Here is an 18,369-nt window from a genome sequence, read left to right as displayed (position 1 = left end):
TACAGTTAAGAGACTCCAACTTATAAGAGTAGCTGTAAAGCCTAAAAATCAAAGCAACAACTAAGCTGTCAAGTTATTTACAACAGTGCAGTAGTGCAATTTCATCTTGGCAGTAACCAACTCCTGTCTAATGGGAATTATGGTCCAATCAGTAGAACAGACTTTGTGATACTGTGAACTCCACCAAGCTCCCTTAGCTGATGAGATTGGAAATGTGAGAGGAGAACCCACTATTTCCAGTTTCCTAAATTAATATCATTCTTAGTTGTATTTTAAATTATTACCTTCCTACTCACAGATAAATATAGTTCTTACCAATCAACAAAAAAAGCTTCTCTTTGCAATACATAGAGAGTAATACAGAAATCTTCAACTGGTCAAATGTAGTTCTCAGATTCAAATGATACATGTGCAGTGTAAGCCTTATACCCCTTCTTCCAATGGGCTGAAAAAGGAGGGTCACAGAAAATTTGTAACAACCACAGGCCCATGACATCTGTGGCTATGTAGAATTAGATTTGAAAGGAACAATGAGACCATAAAATCTCAACAATGGTTGCCTAAATAAGACTAGGATGATAACAGTACCAGTTGACATGCCAATATAGGCAGATAAAATTACACAGTGTCCTACCCCTAGAGGAAGAGCTATGGTAGTCAATGACTGCTGAGAACTGAGGGATAAAGTGTCCTTCAAATATGCAACTGCATAAATTATCCCATCCCAAGTAGTCAGCCATATTCATATGCATTGCAAATAATGATAGATAGAATCAGTTGGTCGTAAATTCATCTGTTTGTATATATATTTGTAAATATATGTGCATAGATCAAACAATAATAATTAAAGTAGATATCTTAAATTTTGGTGGGGGAAAAAAGCATTAAATGGCTTTCAGGGGATGTAAAGAGGTGAGAGAGATGCAGAAGTAATGTTCATATATGAAGTTCAAAAGAATAAAATTATAGACTGATTCCCCCGGTGAATGTAGATGCATAAAATGTCAATAAAGTAAAGACAAAATATATTCAAAATGAAAAACAAAAATAGTACGTATTGACCAAGTTGGCTTCGTTTCAAGGACAGTTCTATATATATAAGTCAATAAATATTATCCATCACATAGACACAAAAGCAGAAACCACATGATGATCTCATTATATATGGAAAATGTCTTTGATAAAACAAAAGACAACTTCATCATAAAAGTTATGGAAAAGCTAGAAATGGAAATCTCATAAAGGCTGTAGCAGCAAACCTATAGCCAACATATTGTCAAATGGAGAAAAATACACAAAGTCTCCCCATTAAGATCAGTAAAAAGACAAGGATTCCTATTCCCTCTAATTCATATCAAATATAGTACCTGAAAGCGTAGCTAGAGGCAGGAGAAGAAAATAGAAAATTAAGACGTAAATGTGTCTTCATTTTCAATTTATACAATTCTGTATGTAAGAGATGCAAAGACTCTATCATTAGCTCTCATATCAAGTAAACACTTTCAGCAAAATACAAGTTTTCAAAATCAACTCACAAAAAATCATTAGTTTTACTATATAGCAATGACAAATACACACATTAAAAAAGAAATGAAGGAAACTATCACACACACACGCACACACACACACATACACACACACAACTAAACCTTACCAAGGAAATGAGATCCCTCTATAATAAATCTTTAAGACACTTATAAAAGACATTGTAGAAGACAATTGAAGGTGACAGACATCTTATGCCGATTAATTGAAAGAATTAATCTCATGAAAATGGTCATCCTGCCAAAAGCAACCGACAGATTCAATTCAATATTAATCAAACTCCAAGGTCAGTCTTCAGAAACATATAAAAACAAAGCTGAATTTTAAATGGAGGTAATAAACAAACAAACAAACAAACAAAACAAGGATAGCTAAAGCAATCTTGAACAACAACAACAAAAACAAGAGTACTGCAGGAAGTATGAGACTTCTCGATTTCAAACTATACCATAGAGCCATGGTGTTAAAACCATCATGTACCAGCATAAAAACAGACATGTAAATCAATGCATTAGAATGGAGGACCCAGATATTCTCAGTTCATGTTATCAGTATTTTGAAAAAAATAATTTAAAAAAATATATGTTAGACATGACATCTTTTACAAATGGTACTGAGAAACGTGCATTTAAGCCTTCGGAACAATGAAACTGTATCATTATTGCTTACCCCGCACCAATCCTAACACCCAAGACCTAAGCATAAAGTCTGGTACTCTGATACTGCTAGGGAGTAAAGGTGATATCTCTGTCAACTGACAGAGACAGTGGGTACTTTCTGTCAGGATTCCTGTGGTGCAGGGAATGAGAACTGACAACTGGGATCTTATGACATTGAAAAGCTTCTGCATATCAAAGGATTGGTGTCTAGAGAACACCAAGAACTCAAATCTCTGCACATGAAGAAAAATATAAATAAAAATTGACTCTAGGACTGAACAGAAAGTCTTCAAAACTTACAAACACCTAACAAACAATTTTGAAGGTGTTAAACATCTTTGAATAGTAGGGAAATAGAGGTTAAAACAATAGTGATATTCCATTGCAATTCAGTCAGAATGGCTATGATAAAAAGTATAAATGACTACAAATCCCAGTGGAGAGAGTAGGGATGTAAATTAATACATGTGGAAGTCAGCTGGGAGATTTCTCCAAAAAACCTAGGGAACATATGACCTTAGTAAAGAACCCCAAAATACTGTACATTCTCAAGCAGAAATGGTTGTGGATCCAAATCCATTGCAGTTTTTGTCCCAACTCTAGGAAACATAATCAACTTAGATGCACATGAACTAATAGGTGTATAGAAGTGCCAGAGAGATAAATACACCATGTAATATTACTCAGCTTTACAGAAAAACAAAATTAAAATATATGGAGAAGTGGGGCTAGAAAAAATATACATAGTAATGTCATCCAGTAGCAGAAAGACAAATTCAACATGTTCTCTCTCATATGTGGATCTAGCTTGGAATCTTCTGTATGCCTAACTTTGAAGTACAATTCAAAGAAAGTCCTTGGGAATAAAGCCACTAGGGGAGGGGAGATGGTAAAGTCAGAGAAAACACAAATGGGAGAAGGGGGTACTAGGAAGAAGGCTTTACCAAGATGACGAACTATCAAAATTCTATATAGATTCTATGATCAAGAAATAAGAAAAATGTCAGTGGTAGGTGTGGGGATACCTCCCTGTGCATTATGGATCAGAGATGCCCCAGAAACACCCAACATGGGACAATCTGTTACCATTGCCTATGGTTTTCCTTCATAACAAAATCGTAGATGAATCTGAGTTAGATAGATAAGACTGTCCTTTGCCCTTCTGAATTAGTGCTAGAATATGTTGACTGTGAGACATTAGGATAGAAAGTAGTCTATGGGAAGGAAACAGAATAGGGAGTGTAAGGGCTCACTTTCAATCTGGAGATTTAAAAAAAAAAAAAACCAAACTATGTTTGAGAACTTAGCTGCTATCACCTTGTTAGAGTTAACACCTTTACAGAGTGATTTGGGCATTAGGACTCCACCCTCATGAACAGATAATACCAATTAAAAAGGCAATGCAGGGCCCCCAATGAAGGAGCTAGAGGAAGTACCCAAGGAGCTAAAGGGGTCTGCAAACCTATAGGAGGAACAACAATATGAACTAACCAGTACCCCCTACCCCAGAGCTGTGTCTCTAGTTGCATATGTAGCAGAGGATGGCCTAGTCGGCCATCAATAGGAGGAGAGGCTCTTGGTCTTGCGAAGATCATGTGCCCCAGTACAGGGGAATGCCAGGGCCAGGAAGCAGGAGTGGGTAGGTTGGGGAACAGGGTAGGGGGAAGATATAGGGGACTTTCAGAGAGGAAACTAGGAAAGAGGATATCATTTAAAATGTAAATTAAGAAAAATATCTAATAAAAAAACAAAAAAAAAACAAAAAAGGGAATATTTCTTCAAATATGATCTATTGCTTTCTAATGTTTATTTAATAAATATTTTCATCTCTCTGCACAGGGTGACACAATAAGGTCCCAACCAGATGACATCTCCTCAGTCTTGGACACTCCATTTTCCAGAACCATACAAAATAAATTTCTGTTCCTTATAAATTGCTCATTACATTCTATTCTTTTTTAGAAGTAGAAAATAGACAAAGACAGGTATAAATATGTTGAAAGTGACAGGATGGGAAAAAATATTTCATGCCAAATGACTCTTAGAGTCACTGTGTTGATTTAAAATACAATCAACTTTTAAGTATAATACTACTGCATGAGACAAAGAAGTACAACATATGTCTTTTTTTATTTTACTACAACATTATATTTATTTTTTTCACATTTTTATTAGATATTTTCTTTACATACATGTCTTTTAAAGTTCTAATTTATCAACAAGTCATAATGATTACAAAATGCATGCACCAAATTACACAAGTTAACAATAATGAATAAACAAGAAAACAGAGGAGGTGAGAGCTCAGTTGTACAGTCATGTTTGTAAACTTCAATACACCACTTTTAATAGTGGATATGACATACAGACTGAAGGTAAATAAAGATACAGAGGACTTTAACAATACCACAAATCAATTAAATGTGACAGGTACATATAAAACATTCAAGGCTAAAAGCAGCAAAAGACGCATTTCCAAGTGTTCATTAAACATTCTCTAGGATAGATATTATATTTCTCCACAAACAAGATCTAGTGAATTAAAAAGTATTGTTACCTCAACAGAATAAATAAATATTAGTAAATGTTGGGCAGCTTTTATTTTTAAAAGTCCCAAAGGGATGAAAGCACCTTTAAGCACAGCACTGGGTAAAATAAGAAATCCCACTGAAAAGTTAGAAAATGCCAATAATGTCATCTAGCTTCCATAGGCACCAGCACTCATGTGCACATATATACATACTCGCATACTCACAGTCACACATAATAAAAACCAACATAATAAAACCAAAGGAATACAGGAGAGGAATCTCCCAATTGCAAAATCCTTCAGGATGAAGTGGTGTGTATCTTTAATTACATCACTCCAGGAGGCAAAGTCAGGGCTATCAAGAGTTTGTGGCTAATCTGGGCTTGAAAGGAGTCCCTGTCATAAAATAAATAAAAAACAAACAAGCAAAATATAGTGCATTGTGCATTCACAATAGACCCTTTGCTTGCCATAGACTTAAAAAAATTCCAACATACAACAATCTAAATATCTAAGAACATTAAAAGGATTATATACCATGAGTCAAGTGGGACTTGTCCTAGAAATGCAAGAATAGTTTAACATAAGAAAACCAATCAATATATTTTTTAAATTAATGCAGGGAAATAGTAATTTAAATTAATGGAGGAAAGGTATTTTGAGAAATCCAATACTTTTACATTATTTTCTTAAAGACTTAAATTGCTTTTATGTTTTCGCTCACATGTGTGAGTGTGTATAAGTGTATATGTGTATGTGTATAAGTTTATTTGTGTCTGTTGTATTTGTGTATGTGTATATGTATGTACACATGAGTGCTAGTGTTTCTAGAGGCTAGAAAATAGCAGCATTGGATCCCTCAGACCTAGACTAACATTTTAGTATCTGACATGGGTACTAAGGCCTGAAAGTTAATCCTCTACAAGAACATAGAAAATTCATAACTGCTGAGCCATCACTCCAGCCCTATCTTATGTAATTTTAAAAAGCACACAGAAATAAACAGGCATGTAAGTTAAATACTGTACAATAGATTCCTGAAAGCATATGCTTATAACACAGGCAATGGCAAATTTTAACCTAAAATAGAGGGAAAGTTAAGGATACTTGCATGCAATATTGTAATATTGTTTCAGGTTGTACTGGAAGTTCAAACAGCCTAATTGGACAAGAAAGAATCAACATGGGATATATAAGCTGGAAAAGAAGTCAAAAAATTTTAGGTAGTGTTTGTGTGAATTACACACATAAATGGCAAAGAATCCATCAGAAGCTACTAATATTAACGAAAATATCCAGAATCTCTCAGAGTAAAATTTATCAACCCGTGAAAAGTTGTGTTTTATGTACCAGTATTGAAGGACCCAAAAAATTTCACAAGGTAGTACCACCTATATAGTAACATCCATAACAATAAGTTACATCTGACAAAAGCTGAACAAGGAGGTAAAATCTTGTATTTCACACTTTCAGCTTTAGTGCTTTTATGAAGGAAATTAATACAAGTTATAAAATATAAATACATTAGATTCATAGATTAGGGATATTAATATTTTCCCATCAAATAACCTAAAGTGACACACAAATTCAATGTAATTCCTGTTAGCATTTCAACATCCATTTTTAACTCAAAAAATTGTTTACACAAAGAGAGGCACTGGGAGGCACACTTGGGGCCCCAGCAAGAACTAGTGAGTCATCTCCATGAAGAACTATGTCACTCAAGATGATTTCAATCAAAGTAATCTTCCTACTTCATTGTCTCGAGTGCCAGTTTTATAAGCATGAACAACCATGCTTTCAAAGGTCCACTTTTAAACTGGTGTACAATGTAATGTGTTTTACTATGCCATGTACTTTACATATGTACTTTGCTATTCACACTACTCTGACCTCTCTCCTGCTTCCTTTCTGGTCCACACAATAGTCTTCTATCTACATTCATGTTTATATGTGAAGTTTTTTAACTCTACATTATATATGAGAAAGAAAACATGCCTACAAATCTTACTTCTTTTGCTTAACATAAAAATCCACAATGTTATCTATTTTCATGTACATGTTATAATTTTAATCTTATTTATGGCTAAATAAAACTCCAGAGTGAAAATTTTACCACAGTTTTTTGTTATCTATTAACTTGTTTACTAGAATCATTTAGGCCAATTACATAACTTGGATGTTGTAAATTATACCAAAACAAGCACGATTGTACAGGACCTTCCAATAGCTATTCTTAAAGAAATGGACCATACAGATTTGAAAAGCATTTTTCAAGACACTAAATAGGTAAAATAAGCCATGGCAAAAAAAATTATAAACTTCTGGACCTTTATTTTCTTAGTTGAAAATTCATATCCAAGCTATACAAAAGAAATAATGAGGTCCTGGCATGAGTGTACATACATACATAAAAGGAACTCAAGACATTAAACTAGACATATGTGGACATTGAAATCTGATAAGAAACCAAGGCCTTGTATGGGGAGAATGATGTCTCTATAAGAAATAACATTGAAACAACATAACAACATTAAAATGAGCCAAGTTTTAGATCTATGTTACATAAAATGCAAAAAATCAACTAAAATGCATTAATAAGAAAAATAATAATAAAAAATTATCTTTTTATGGCTTTGGGTTAGTGATTAATTCTTAATTACATATGGCACTGAGTGCATGAAAAATTAATAAAAAAATGAGAGGGGAACAGGATATTATCAATAAAATACTGTATATAAAACAAAATGTATATAAGGCGGGTCTACTACCACAAATCTGTGATCACAGTTACTTGGGAGGTTGAAAGAGGCCGTCAGCAAATACAAGAAAAACTTGGGCAGTTGAGTGGGATATTGAAAACTTTGTCTCAAAATAATAAATTTCTTAAGAGGGTATACAAGGCATATAACCCCATAGTAGGGTTCAATCATATATGTGTGTATGTGCATCAATTAAAAAGGCATTTCAAGGAAAGACAGGTAATTAATCCACCTGACAGGTGAACTGCCCCAATACCTAGACTTGGTTTCCCAAGTATCATTCTACTTCTACTTTCCTGCTACCTTGCCACCTGCCACAGTGGCTGGGCTCCTATCTCCAACTGTGGCAGTCTCCAGCTGCTCAGATACAAGCCAAGCAAACAAGACAGAAGTACAGAGACTCCCTGATGCACCAAAGGCCAAGCAAATATCCTGAAGTCAAGCCCCCAACTTGGTCAGAAAGAAAGACACCCTAGGATTCAGAGGTCAAACAGGCCAAAAGACTACAAAGCCCAGAAGACTAAGGAGGAAATAGAAACCAAAGAATAAAACACAAATTTAGCAAAGACAAACTTAGAAATGAGCACCTAGACCTATAATCATCCAAAACTCAGATTGTGTTCTTACACCACTGTAAGAACACAATCAAAAACAGCCAGGGCAATAGGGTGCCACTAAAGGTCAGCTTTCCTGATAGCAAGACTAGAACATTTGGAAGCACAAGAAAATGACCTTAAAACCAACTTTATGAAGATGATAAAGGTTCTTAAAGAAGAAATGAAAAACAAAAAAATCCCATAAAGAAATTGAAGAAAAGACAACCAAAAAATTGGAAGAAAATAATAAATCCCTCAACTAATACCAAGAAAGCCAAGAAAAAACAAACAAACAGGGGGAGGGGATTGAAAGAAACTATGCAAGACCTGGAAACTGAAATAGAAACAATAAAGAAAGCATAAACTTCTCAACAGAAGGATCTGCCTTGGGCAGACTCTAAAAGACTGCTAAGGACAGATTAATATACTAGTAAAACTTTTAATCACCATAGGAGACAAGAAGTTATTCCATGACAAAACCAAATTAAAAAAAAAAAAACAGAAAACACACACACACACACACTACCACCATCAACATCAAAATAACAAGAATTAACAATCAATGGTCATTAATATCTCGCAACATCAGTGTATTCAATTAACCAATAAAAAGGTAGGCTAACAGAATGGGTATGAAAATAGGATCCACCATTTTGCTGCATACAATAAACACTCCTCAACATCAAAGTTATATAAGATAAAAGGGCTGGAAAAAATTTTTTCTAAGCAAACATATCCCAGAAGTAAACTGTAATAGCCATTGAAACATTTAACAAAATAGACTTTCTACCAAATTTAATCAAAAGATATGAGGAAGTACACTTCATGAGATTCAGTGGAAAAATTCATCAAAATAATGTTTCAATTCTGAACATCTATGCCCAGAATGCAAGGGCATCCATATTCACTGTTGCAACATTAATAAAGCTTAAGTCACATATCAAACCCTGCACATTAATAATTGAAGACTTTAACACCTCATTATCACGAAAGGACAGGTCATCCAGACAGAAGCTAAACAGAGAAATAATGTACGTAACAGATATTATGATTCAAATGGACCTAGTAGATATCTACAGAACATTTTATCTAAACAAAAAAGATTATACATTCTTCTCAGGACCTCATGGAACCTTCTTTAAAATTAATCACATATTCAATCATAAAGCACAACAATACAAGAAATACTCTGATATAATACTCTATATTTCTCTAGATCACCATGGATTAAACTGTACTTCAGTAACAACAGAAACAATAGAAAACCTACAAACTCATAGAAACTAAACAAAGCCTCTAATCAATGATCAGTGGGACAAGAAAAGTAAGAAAGAAAAAGAGAAAGAAAGAAAAGAGAAAGAAAGACAGGAAGGAAGAAAGGAGGGAGGGAGGGAGGGAAGGAGGGAGGGAGGGAGGGAGGGAGGGAGGGAGGGAGGGAGGGAGGGAGGGAGGGAGGGAGGGAGGGAGGGAGGGAGAGGTAGTTAGTTAAAGACCTCCTAGAATTCAATGAAAATGAATGCAAAATTATGGGACACAATGAAAGCAGTACTAAGAGGAAAGTTCATAGCACTAAGTGCCTTCATAAAGAAATTAGTATGGTCTTATACTAGTGACTTAACAGCACACTTGTAAGCTCTAGAACATAAAGAAGTAAACACACTGAAAAGGAATAGATGGCAGAAAATAATCAAACTCCTGGGTGATATCAATTAAATAGAAACAAAGAAAACATTACAAAGAATTAGTGAAACTAAGAGTTGGTTCTTGGAGAAAATCAACAAGATAGACAAACCCTTAGCCAAACCAACTGAAAGGCAGAGAGGTAAAATCCACATTAGCAAAATCAGAAATGAAATGGAGATGTAACAACAAGATACCAAGGAAATCCAAAGACTCACTAGGTATTGCTTCAAAACTGTACTAGTTGGATAATCTAAAAGAAATGGACAGTTTTCTTAGTAGATACTGCTAATCTAAGTTAAATAGAGATCAGTTAAACAATCTAAATAGACCTATATTTCTTAAAGAAATAGAAGAAGTCATGAAAATATCCCAACAACAACAAAAAAAGTCCAGAACTTGATGGTTTTAGCATACAATTATAATAGGTTTATTACTCCACAAAATAGAACTAGAAGGAGCATTACCAAATTTTTTTATGAGACCATACTCACTTTGATACCTAAACCAGACAAAGGTTCAACAAAGGAGAATTATTTCAGACCAATTTCCCTTCTGAACATTAATACAAAGCTACTTAATATTCACAAACCTAATGTAAGAACACATCAAATTCATCCATCATGATGAGGTAGGCTTCATTCCCAAGACACAAGGATGGCTCAACATGTGAAAATCCATCAATGTAATCCACCATATAAATAAACTAAAAGTAAAAAAAAACACATGATTATCTCATTAGATGCTCAAAAAGCCTTTGACAAAATCTAACATATGTTCATGATAAAAGTCTTGGAAAAATTAGAGTTGTCCACAGTTGGAAATGGTGATCTTCTTGCTGGTCTTGACATTCCTGAACCCAAAACGCTCCATGGCTTCCACAATGTTCATGCCTTCTTTCATTTTCCCAAAGCCCACATGCTTGCCATCCACTCATTCAGTCTTGGCAGTACAGATAAAAAGCTAAGAAGCATTCATATTTGGTCCAGTATTTGCCATGCACAAGATGCCAGGACCTATATGCTTCAGGATGAAGTTCTCATTCTCAAATTTCTCTCCATAGCTGGACCTGCTACCAGTGCCATTATGGCGTGTGAAGACACAAGTGACAGCTCACACTGAAGAGGATGTGGATCAAGGGAACACCCCTTCATCACTGGTGGGAATACAGATGTATACAGCTGCTTTGGTAATCAATATGGTGATTTCTCACAAAATTGGAAATTGATAAACCTCAAGATCCAGATATACTATCCCTGGGCATATACCCAAAGAATGTTCTACCATATCGCCCAGACACTTGCTCAACTATGTTCCTAGCAGTTTTATTCAAAATAGCCAGAAACTTCAAACAACGTAGATATTCCTAAACTACAAAATGGAAAAGAAAACGTATTACATTTACACAATGGAGTATTATTCAGTTATTAAAAAACTTAACATCACAAAATTTGCAAGCAAATGGATAGAACTAGAAAAGATCATACTGAGTGAGGTAAACAAGACCCTTCCTCCTCCCCCAGAAAAAACAAACATGGTATGTTTATATGTGAATATTAGCCTTAAAATAAAGGATGGCCATGATATAATACTCAAATCCATAAAAGCTAAGTAACAGGTAGGCCTCAAGGGGAGGACATGAATCTCATTGAGAAGAGGAAACATAATATACATCAAGGGTAGATGAGGAGAGTGGACTGGACATGGTGGGAGGTAGGGATGGGAAAAGGAGGGATCAGGTGTGGGGACAAAGAAGCAAAAGGGTACTGGGAGAGACAACTGGAATCAAAGGGCATCTCTGGGATGAGCTAGAAATCTAGGGCATTGAAAACTCCCCTAAAAAATGATATGGGTGATCCTAAGAGTCCTAGCATTGAGGGATATGGAGCCTGAACCAGCCCTCTCCTGCAATCAGACAAAACTTCTATCAGAGGGATTAAGATACCAACTCAGCCAGAAAACCTTAAACCCACAATTTGTCTTACCTATAAGATGTGCTAGGGTAAAGGTGGTACAGAAATTCTCTGAGCAGCCAACCAATGACTGCCCCAACATTGAGACCCATGGCTTGGTGGGGAACCTATCACTGACACTGCCTGAAGGGCCAGAATTTACAGGATGGATATCCAAGAAATCCACAACAAAACCAAACACAAATGAAAATTCATACATACTTACATGTCAGTGAAATGATTCCTAATGGCATTCTGCCATATTCATAGATTTGCATCTAGCCCAACTGTCACCAGAGAGGCTTCACCCAGCAACTAATGGAAACTGAAGCAGAAACCCACAGCCAAACATTAGGTAGCTTAAAGAATCCTGTGGAAGATGTTGAGGAAGTATTATAGAAGCTAAAAGGGTCAAGGACTCCACAAGAAAACCCACAGAATCAACCAACTTGTGCCCATAGGGGCTCACAGAGACTGAACTGCTAAGCAAGGTGTCTGCATGGGATTGAAATAGGTGACCCTCAGCACATGTGCCACAGTTACATGGCTTGATCATTTGGTGGAACTCATAACAATGGGAGCAGGAGCTGTCTCTGACTCTGTTGCCTGTCCTTGGGAGCCTTTCCTCTGCTAGATGCGCTTGTCTAGCCTTTATAGAAGAAGAGGTGCCTAGACTTACTGCAACTTGAAAAAGCAATGGCTGGTTGCTAACCCTAGGAACCTTGCTCTATTCTGAAGACAAAAGGAGGAAAAGGAGATGGGGGAGGTGCTGGGGGAAGGATTAGGGTGAGAAAACGTGGGGGAGAAAATGTGGTCAGAACATAGAATAAATAAACTTAAAAAAAGAGAATTACAAGGGAGAAAAAATTTTGAGAGCAACACATGGCAGCAAGGAAAACACAGTAGACAAAATTCAACAGATGAAGAAAAACTTCTACTATAATGAGAAAACATAGTGTGTGTGTGTGTGTGTGTGTGTGTGTGTGTGTGTGTGTGTGTGTGTGTGTGTATGTGTATGTGTGTGTGTAAAAGAGAGAGAGAGAGAGAGAGAGAGAGAGAGAGAGAGAGAGAGAGAGAGAGAGAGAGAGAGAGAGAGAGAGAGAGAGAGAGAAGGAGACATTCAGGAACATCTATTATCTTCCCCAAGATTGGTGTTTATAAGTCTCTTTAAGAGGTTGTTTTCCCATCTTTTAGTGTTGGTCAGATGACAAAAGACAAAATGACTGACTGGCCTACAGCTTTAGCATAAATATGTCCTGATCAGGCCTTGAACTTGTTCAGGCTCAACAGCAGTGGTGGGGGTAGAGAAGAAAAACCTGACAAGGCCTCTGTCTTAAACTAACAAGTTTATCATAGATCAACAGGGTGAAGAAGCTGGCCATCTTGGAAGTCCACCATTTTTGTTAACTATAACAGCTATTCTTCCAACCTGTCTGCCTAACAGTCAATGTATTTAACCCTGGGTCAACAGTGATTTTTAGTCTTCCACTGCTTCTCCAGCACAGTTAAATTTTGAAAGATTAGCAGGGCAGGCCCTCTACCTGAGTCCTACCTGTGTCTCTATAGGCAGCTATAGAAGTTTTATGGCTGCAATTCTTGGTAACATGTTCAACCCCTAGATGCTTGGGGACTAAGGATTCCCTTTTCCTTGTAGAATATTCACATATTTGTAATTTCTAAATTATCAACTGGACTTGGTCTCTTCAAAGGTTGATTGTCTGAATTTAGACCTCCCTGTTCCAGCTACCAATAGATTGAATTCCTCAGCTAATTGCATTCATAGAGACACTAAGATTCCCAGCATTTATTCATTCTCTTTTTGTCACAGGAGATGCAGCTCGGGACCTTGATTTGGAATTAGGTTCCTAAGAAAGAAGAATTAGTTCCCACTAGTATGTGTGTGTGTGTGTGTGTCTGTGTGTGTGTCTGTGTGTGTGTAGTGTGTGTAGTGTGTGTGTCTGTGTGCGTGTGTGTGTGTGTGTGTGTCTGTGTGTATCTAGTGAGTTTTGAAGAGCTCTGGATTTTCACCTAACCAGTAAAAGGAAAGCTCAATCTATGCACATACACATACAAAAAGTAACACACACACACATGCACACCAATGCACATGGGCATGATACACATGCACTTGCAAGCACCTGCATGCACAGGCACACACATGCATACAGGCTGTCACACATAGACACATTTATGTAACCATGCATAAATGCACATGCCCTCACACATACTGGCAGGCACTTGCATGCACATACATGCCCACAAGCAGTCATAGATACACACCTTGCACAGAAAAGGGGAAAAAAAGAAACTATAAAGACATTGCAAAGATGAAGAAAGGAAGAATGAACGCTTCATTTTGACAAAGGAGACAACATATAAATTAACTATAAAACTGGCCCCTACTCCGGAGTACCATGGAATTCTGAACACATTTACATGACTTGGACTCCTCAGATCATTGAGTTATTAAGACCCAGATCCTCTGTGTGAAGGAGGGGACTGGTTAGGGGAAGAACAGTGGATGACTTTCAATCAGAGACCACTGGAAACAGCAGAAAAAGAGAACACTGAGTAGAGAGGAAGAGATGGGATACAAGACAGTGAAGGAGACAGGGAACTAGAGAAGAGCTTGGCTGCCGCATAACACAAGATGGGGACAGAGAAAGTGTGGTGTTTGAGTTCCATTCCATTGCTGTGACAAAACACCATGACTAAGTGCTACTAAGGGAAGAGAAAGTTTTCTTGCAGGTGAGGTTATAGTCCATCACTGGAGAGAGTCAGGACAAGGACTCAAGCAGAGACTTAAAGAAGCAATTGAGGATGAAGCCCCTCTGAAAAAGTGTTAGGGGCCAGCTTCCATCTTGTGAGCTGGGGTATGTGCCTCAGCCAACTGTTTACAGAGTGCTGTAACCCCTGGGCTTAAGCCTTAAAATGATCATGGTGGTGGAAACTGATTCTGAGAAAGTCAAGCCCTATGCAGGGACACTGACAATGTGGGGCTGGTGACTGTCACAGGTATGCATGTGCTCTCTTTCTGCACAGAACACACACACACACACAGTCACACAGAAGCAAGGAAACATAGCAGCTACGGTTTATGGTCCACTGGGGTAATTAGGGCTGAGAATACAGTAGGGACTCAGATGGCAAAACTAATATGCTACCTGTATCCAGACACCTCTGGGAGCAACTGAATGGGCAACGCCTGTGTGGCAGTGTCTATTGTATACCTGGGAAGTTATAGATGACAAAGGAGCTTTTTAGGAAAGCCCTTTTGATAAAGGGGCAGTAATGGGATCACCCTCTTGATAATGACCTAACAATGCAGAACCTTGGTAACCACACAGCCAACTGCTTAGAGCCAGTCCATCAGGCTCCCTTGTCTGAGACCCTAGAGGAAGGAGGATGTTCCTTTGCTGTCTTCGGACTACTCGAGGCTCAGGCCACAAGAAAAACAACAGGGAAGGCCGTGGTGGTGTCTGGAGGCGTAGGGTTCACTCTTCGCTTCGACACCTCTGGCCATTTGCCAGAAAGAAAACAAACCACAAAGACCAGGTAACCCCTCTGAAATCTCCATGTTTTGATCTTTGTGTTTGGCAGTGTAATGATTCAGGAAAACATGGAATGATAAAACTCAATCAGAATGTTGCAGGCCTGTGCCTGTTTGAATCAACCCTCTTAATCTCTCATCAGGGTGAGAATGTATCCGCCCCAGAAGATCCGAGGGAGCACTGTACACAGTCACACGTCAGTGCCGACACATTGAAAAAGCTGGTGAACCACTTGGTCCCTTCCCTGCAGAGTGGGGACCCTTTCTTCATCCCTGCATTTCTCTCCACATACAGAAGGTTTGCCACCACCCTGCAGGTGCTAAATCTGCTGTTCAAACGGTGAGTGCCCATCTCCAAGCCCAGAGGTATCAGATCTTCTTGTTTGTTCTAGATCTCTCTCTCTCTCTCTCTCTCTCTCTCTCTCTCTCTCTCTCTCTCTCTCTCTCTCTCTCTCTCTCTCTCTCTCTCTCTCCCTCCCTCCCTCCCTCCCTCCCTCCCTCCCTCCCTCTCTCTCTCTCTCTCTCTCTCTCTCTCTCCCTTCCCCCCCCCTCTCTCTCTCTGTGTGTGTGTGTGTGTGTGTGTGTGTGTGTGTGTGTGTGTGTGTGTGTTTGCATGCGTGCATATGCCCACTTATTGTTTAGAGAATTGTCAGGATCCAACAGCATGAAGTATAAAACTGCTTCTCACAGGCTTGGTTCAAGTGAGTGAGCTGCCCAGAGCTGAGACCTTAAAATGGCTATAGCTATCTCCTCTATCATGAAAAACTGTTAAATTCTTCACCCAATATTTCTGAGGCCTTTGTCAAAGCACTTCTATGTGTAAAGGAGGTTCTAGAAATATTGGAGTACCCAATAGAGATGTGTCCAAGTGGAGACCCATAGAGGATAATCCAAGGGACATTGTGACAACTGAGATATCTGGATAAAGATGTTTGTGTTCACATTTATGCAAATATATATTTTTCTCTTTTTTCTTTCTTTTTAAAAATTTTTTATTAAATATTTTCTTCATTTACATTTCAAATGCTATCCCAAAAGTCCCTTATACCCTCCCCACTCCCTGCTCCCCTACTCACCTACTCCCAGTTCTTGGCCTTGGTGTTCCCCTGTACTGGGGCATATAAAGTTTGCAAGACCAAGGGGCCTCTCTTCCCAATGATGGCCGACTAGGCCATCTTCTGCTATATATGCAGCTAGAGACATGAACTCTGGGACTACTGGTTAGTTCATACTGTTGTTCCACCTATAGGGTTGCAGACCCCTGCAGCTCCTTGGGTACTTTCTCTAGCTCCTCCATTGGGGGCCCTGTGTTCCATCCAAAAGATGACTGTGAGCATCCACTTCTGTATTTGCCAGGCACTGGCATAGCCTCTGATAGACAGCTATATCAGGATCCTTTCAGCAAAATCTTGTTGGCATGTGCAATAGTGTCTGTGTTTGTGAAAGTGCCTACTGTGTGCAGGTGAACTAATAATTCTGAGAGCAGATAGAACTTGCAGGATTTGGACTCCATTCCTTTTCAGGAGTCACACTGGCCTCTAGATGTTTTTAAGGTGAGGAACATGGGACTTTACAGATGACATTCTGTCTGATCTCCTCTAGCTATGAATACTTCCGCCCTAATTCTGAAGAGGATGAACAAGTAAAGAACACCCTCTGTAGCTTCCTGAACACATGGATGGACAAGAACACTGAGGACTTCTGTCAGACCTCAGACCTGCTCCCTCTAAATTATCTGAAGACCTACTTGAGCATGAACATGCCAGATTCGGATCTTAATGTCCGTGTCACTAGGCTCCTGACCCAGTTGCAGAAAGAACAGGCCAATGTTTCACAGGCCAAAGATGAGTATGACTCAGATCTGGAGAGCAACACATCCTCATACCCAGAGCTTGAAGGATATTGACTAGCAGGGAAAACAGCCATTCTGGAACCAGAACCAACTTGTGTACCAGAGCTGGAGAGCACAAAAACCACCAGAAGTTTCTGTGACCCATGTTTAGCTAGAGCCAGATGTGTCAGCAGCTGTCTAGCCAGCACACCTGATAACTGCTGCGGAACCTGTATCTCAGCATGTCTGTAGATACAGTGTATTTTTCATATATCACACCCTTGTTAAAGTGGGTCTACCTACTTAGACAATGGCCCTGTCATCCCTTATCCCTTATTTGATTCTATCTAGACAGCTCCACTTTTCCTGCCCCACAGAATCACCCCTGGTTTCAGTCCAGCAGCAGTCCAGGCCCCACAACCAGCCTTCCCCTCCCCTGAGAAATAGCCTTTTTACTCTTCCTAATCTTTTCAATGGTGTGTTTAACTATTGTTTTGAATACATTGTTTGTGCTTGTTTCTCCTTGTCTAAAATAAAACCAATCTAATAATGAGAGAAGATAACTGCAAATTATGAATGCACTATTTGATAAGAAGTTATTTTAAGATGATTTAAATAGCTCTCATGAGCAAAAAATAATTATAAACATAAATGTAAGCACTTACAATGATTAAATTTTATCCTTTAATTATAACAGGTAAAGGACCTAAACAGTTATTTCTCTAAAGAAGATATATACATGACTAATAAAGCACATAAAATAATGTTCTACATCATTATTTGTCAGGAAACTATAAACTAAAGCTGAGAAGTACTACCACTTCAATTTACCAATTCAATTTTCCTTGAGTTCTATACTTTTACAAACAGAAATTCCAAGTGTTGGCAAGGATATGGTATCACAGAATTATGGCTTCCCTAATGTTTGAAGTAATTTGCCAATTCTTCAAAAAGTTAAATAGAATGATGACAACTTTGCTCTTCTAATGAAGTGCACATCCCCAAGAGAATTAAAGGGAAAGTGCAAACAGCCTAAATGTTCTACAGTTGATATATAGATTAATTGTATTATGGGCTAATGCATGCTATAGCACAGGCAAGTTTCAAGTCATTTTGATAAGCCAAGAAGCCAAGTACAAGTCTGGAATTGGGCAAACATTTCCTTAATGAATAGATGTAGGCAGACAGAGAGCTGATAGATGGTTTCCAGTGACTTAAGAAGCTGCTTAATGGGTAAATAGTGTTCTTCAAATGATGAAAGTAG

The 18,369-nt window shown here is 37.9% G+C and overlaps 1 protein-coding gene across 1 annotated transcript; it reads left to right on the top strand.

The window, feature by feature from the left end:
- The first annotated feature begins 15,103 nt into the window (after window positions 1–15,103).
- On the top strand, window positions 15,104–17,593 carry LOC110309674 (ral guanine nucleotide dissociation stimulator-like). Its single transcript, XM_021182402.2, has 3 exons — window positions 15,104–15,279; window positions 15,418–15,614; window positions 16,877–17,593. The coding sequence occupies exons 1-3, from the start codon at window positions 15,130–15,132 to the stop codon at window positions 17,178–17,180; spliced, it is 651 nt and encodes a 216-aa protein (XP_021038061.1). The 5' UTR covers window positions 15,104–15,129; the 3' UTR covers window positions 17,181–17,593.
- The last annotated feature ends 776 nt before the right edge of the window (window positions 17,594–18,369 follow it).

Source organism: Mus caroli, unplaced genomic scaffold (assembly GCF_978045245.1).
Source record: "Mus caroli unplaced genomic scaffold, Mus_caroli_1 scaffold_12, whole genome shotgun sequence".
NCBI classification, from domain to species: Eukaryota; Metazoa; Chordata; class Mammalia; order Rodentia; family Muridae; genus Mus; species Mus caroli.
The sequence above is the reverse complement of the archived record's forward strand: the minus strand, read 5'-3'. Positions and strand labels throughout refer to the sequence as shown.

Excerpts from the sequence above, each read along its gene's own strand:
- LOC110309674 (XM_021182402.2), top strand. The coding sequence starts at position 15,130 with ATGTTCCTTTGCTGTCTTCGGACTACTCGAGGCTCAGGCCACAAGAAA. Across the intron at positions 15,280-15,417 it reads AAACAAACCACAAAGACCAG|GGTGAGAATGTATCCGCCCC; the intron begins GTAACCCCTCTG and ends ATCTCTCATCAG. Across the intron at positions 15,615-16,876 it reads CTAAATCTGCTGTTCAAACG|CTATGAATACTTCCGCCCTA; the intron begins GTGAGTGCCCAT and ends GATCTCCTCTAG.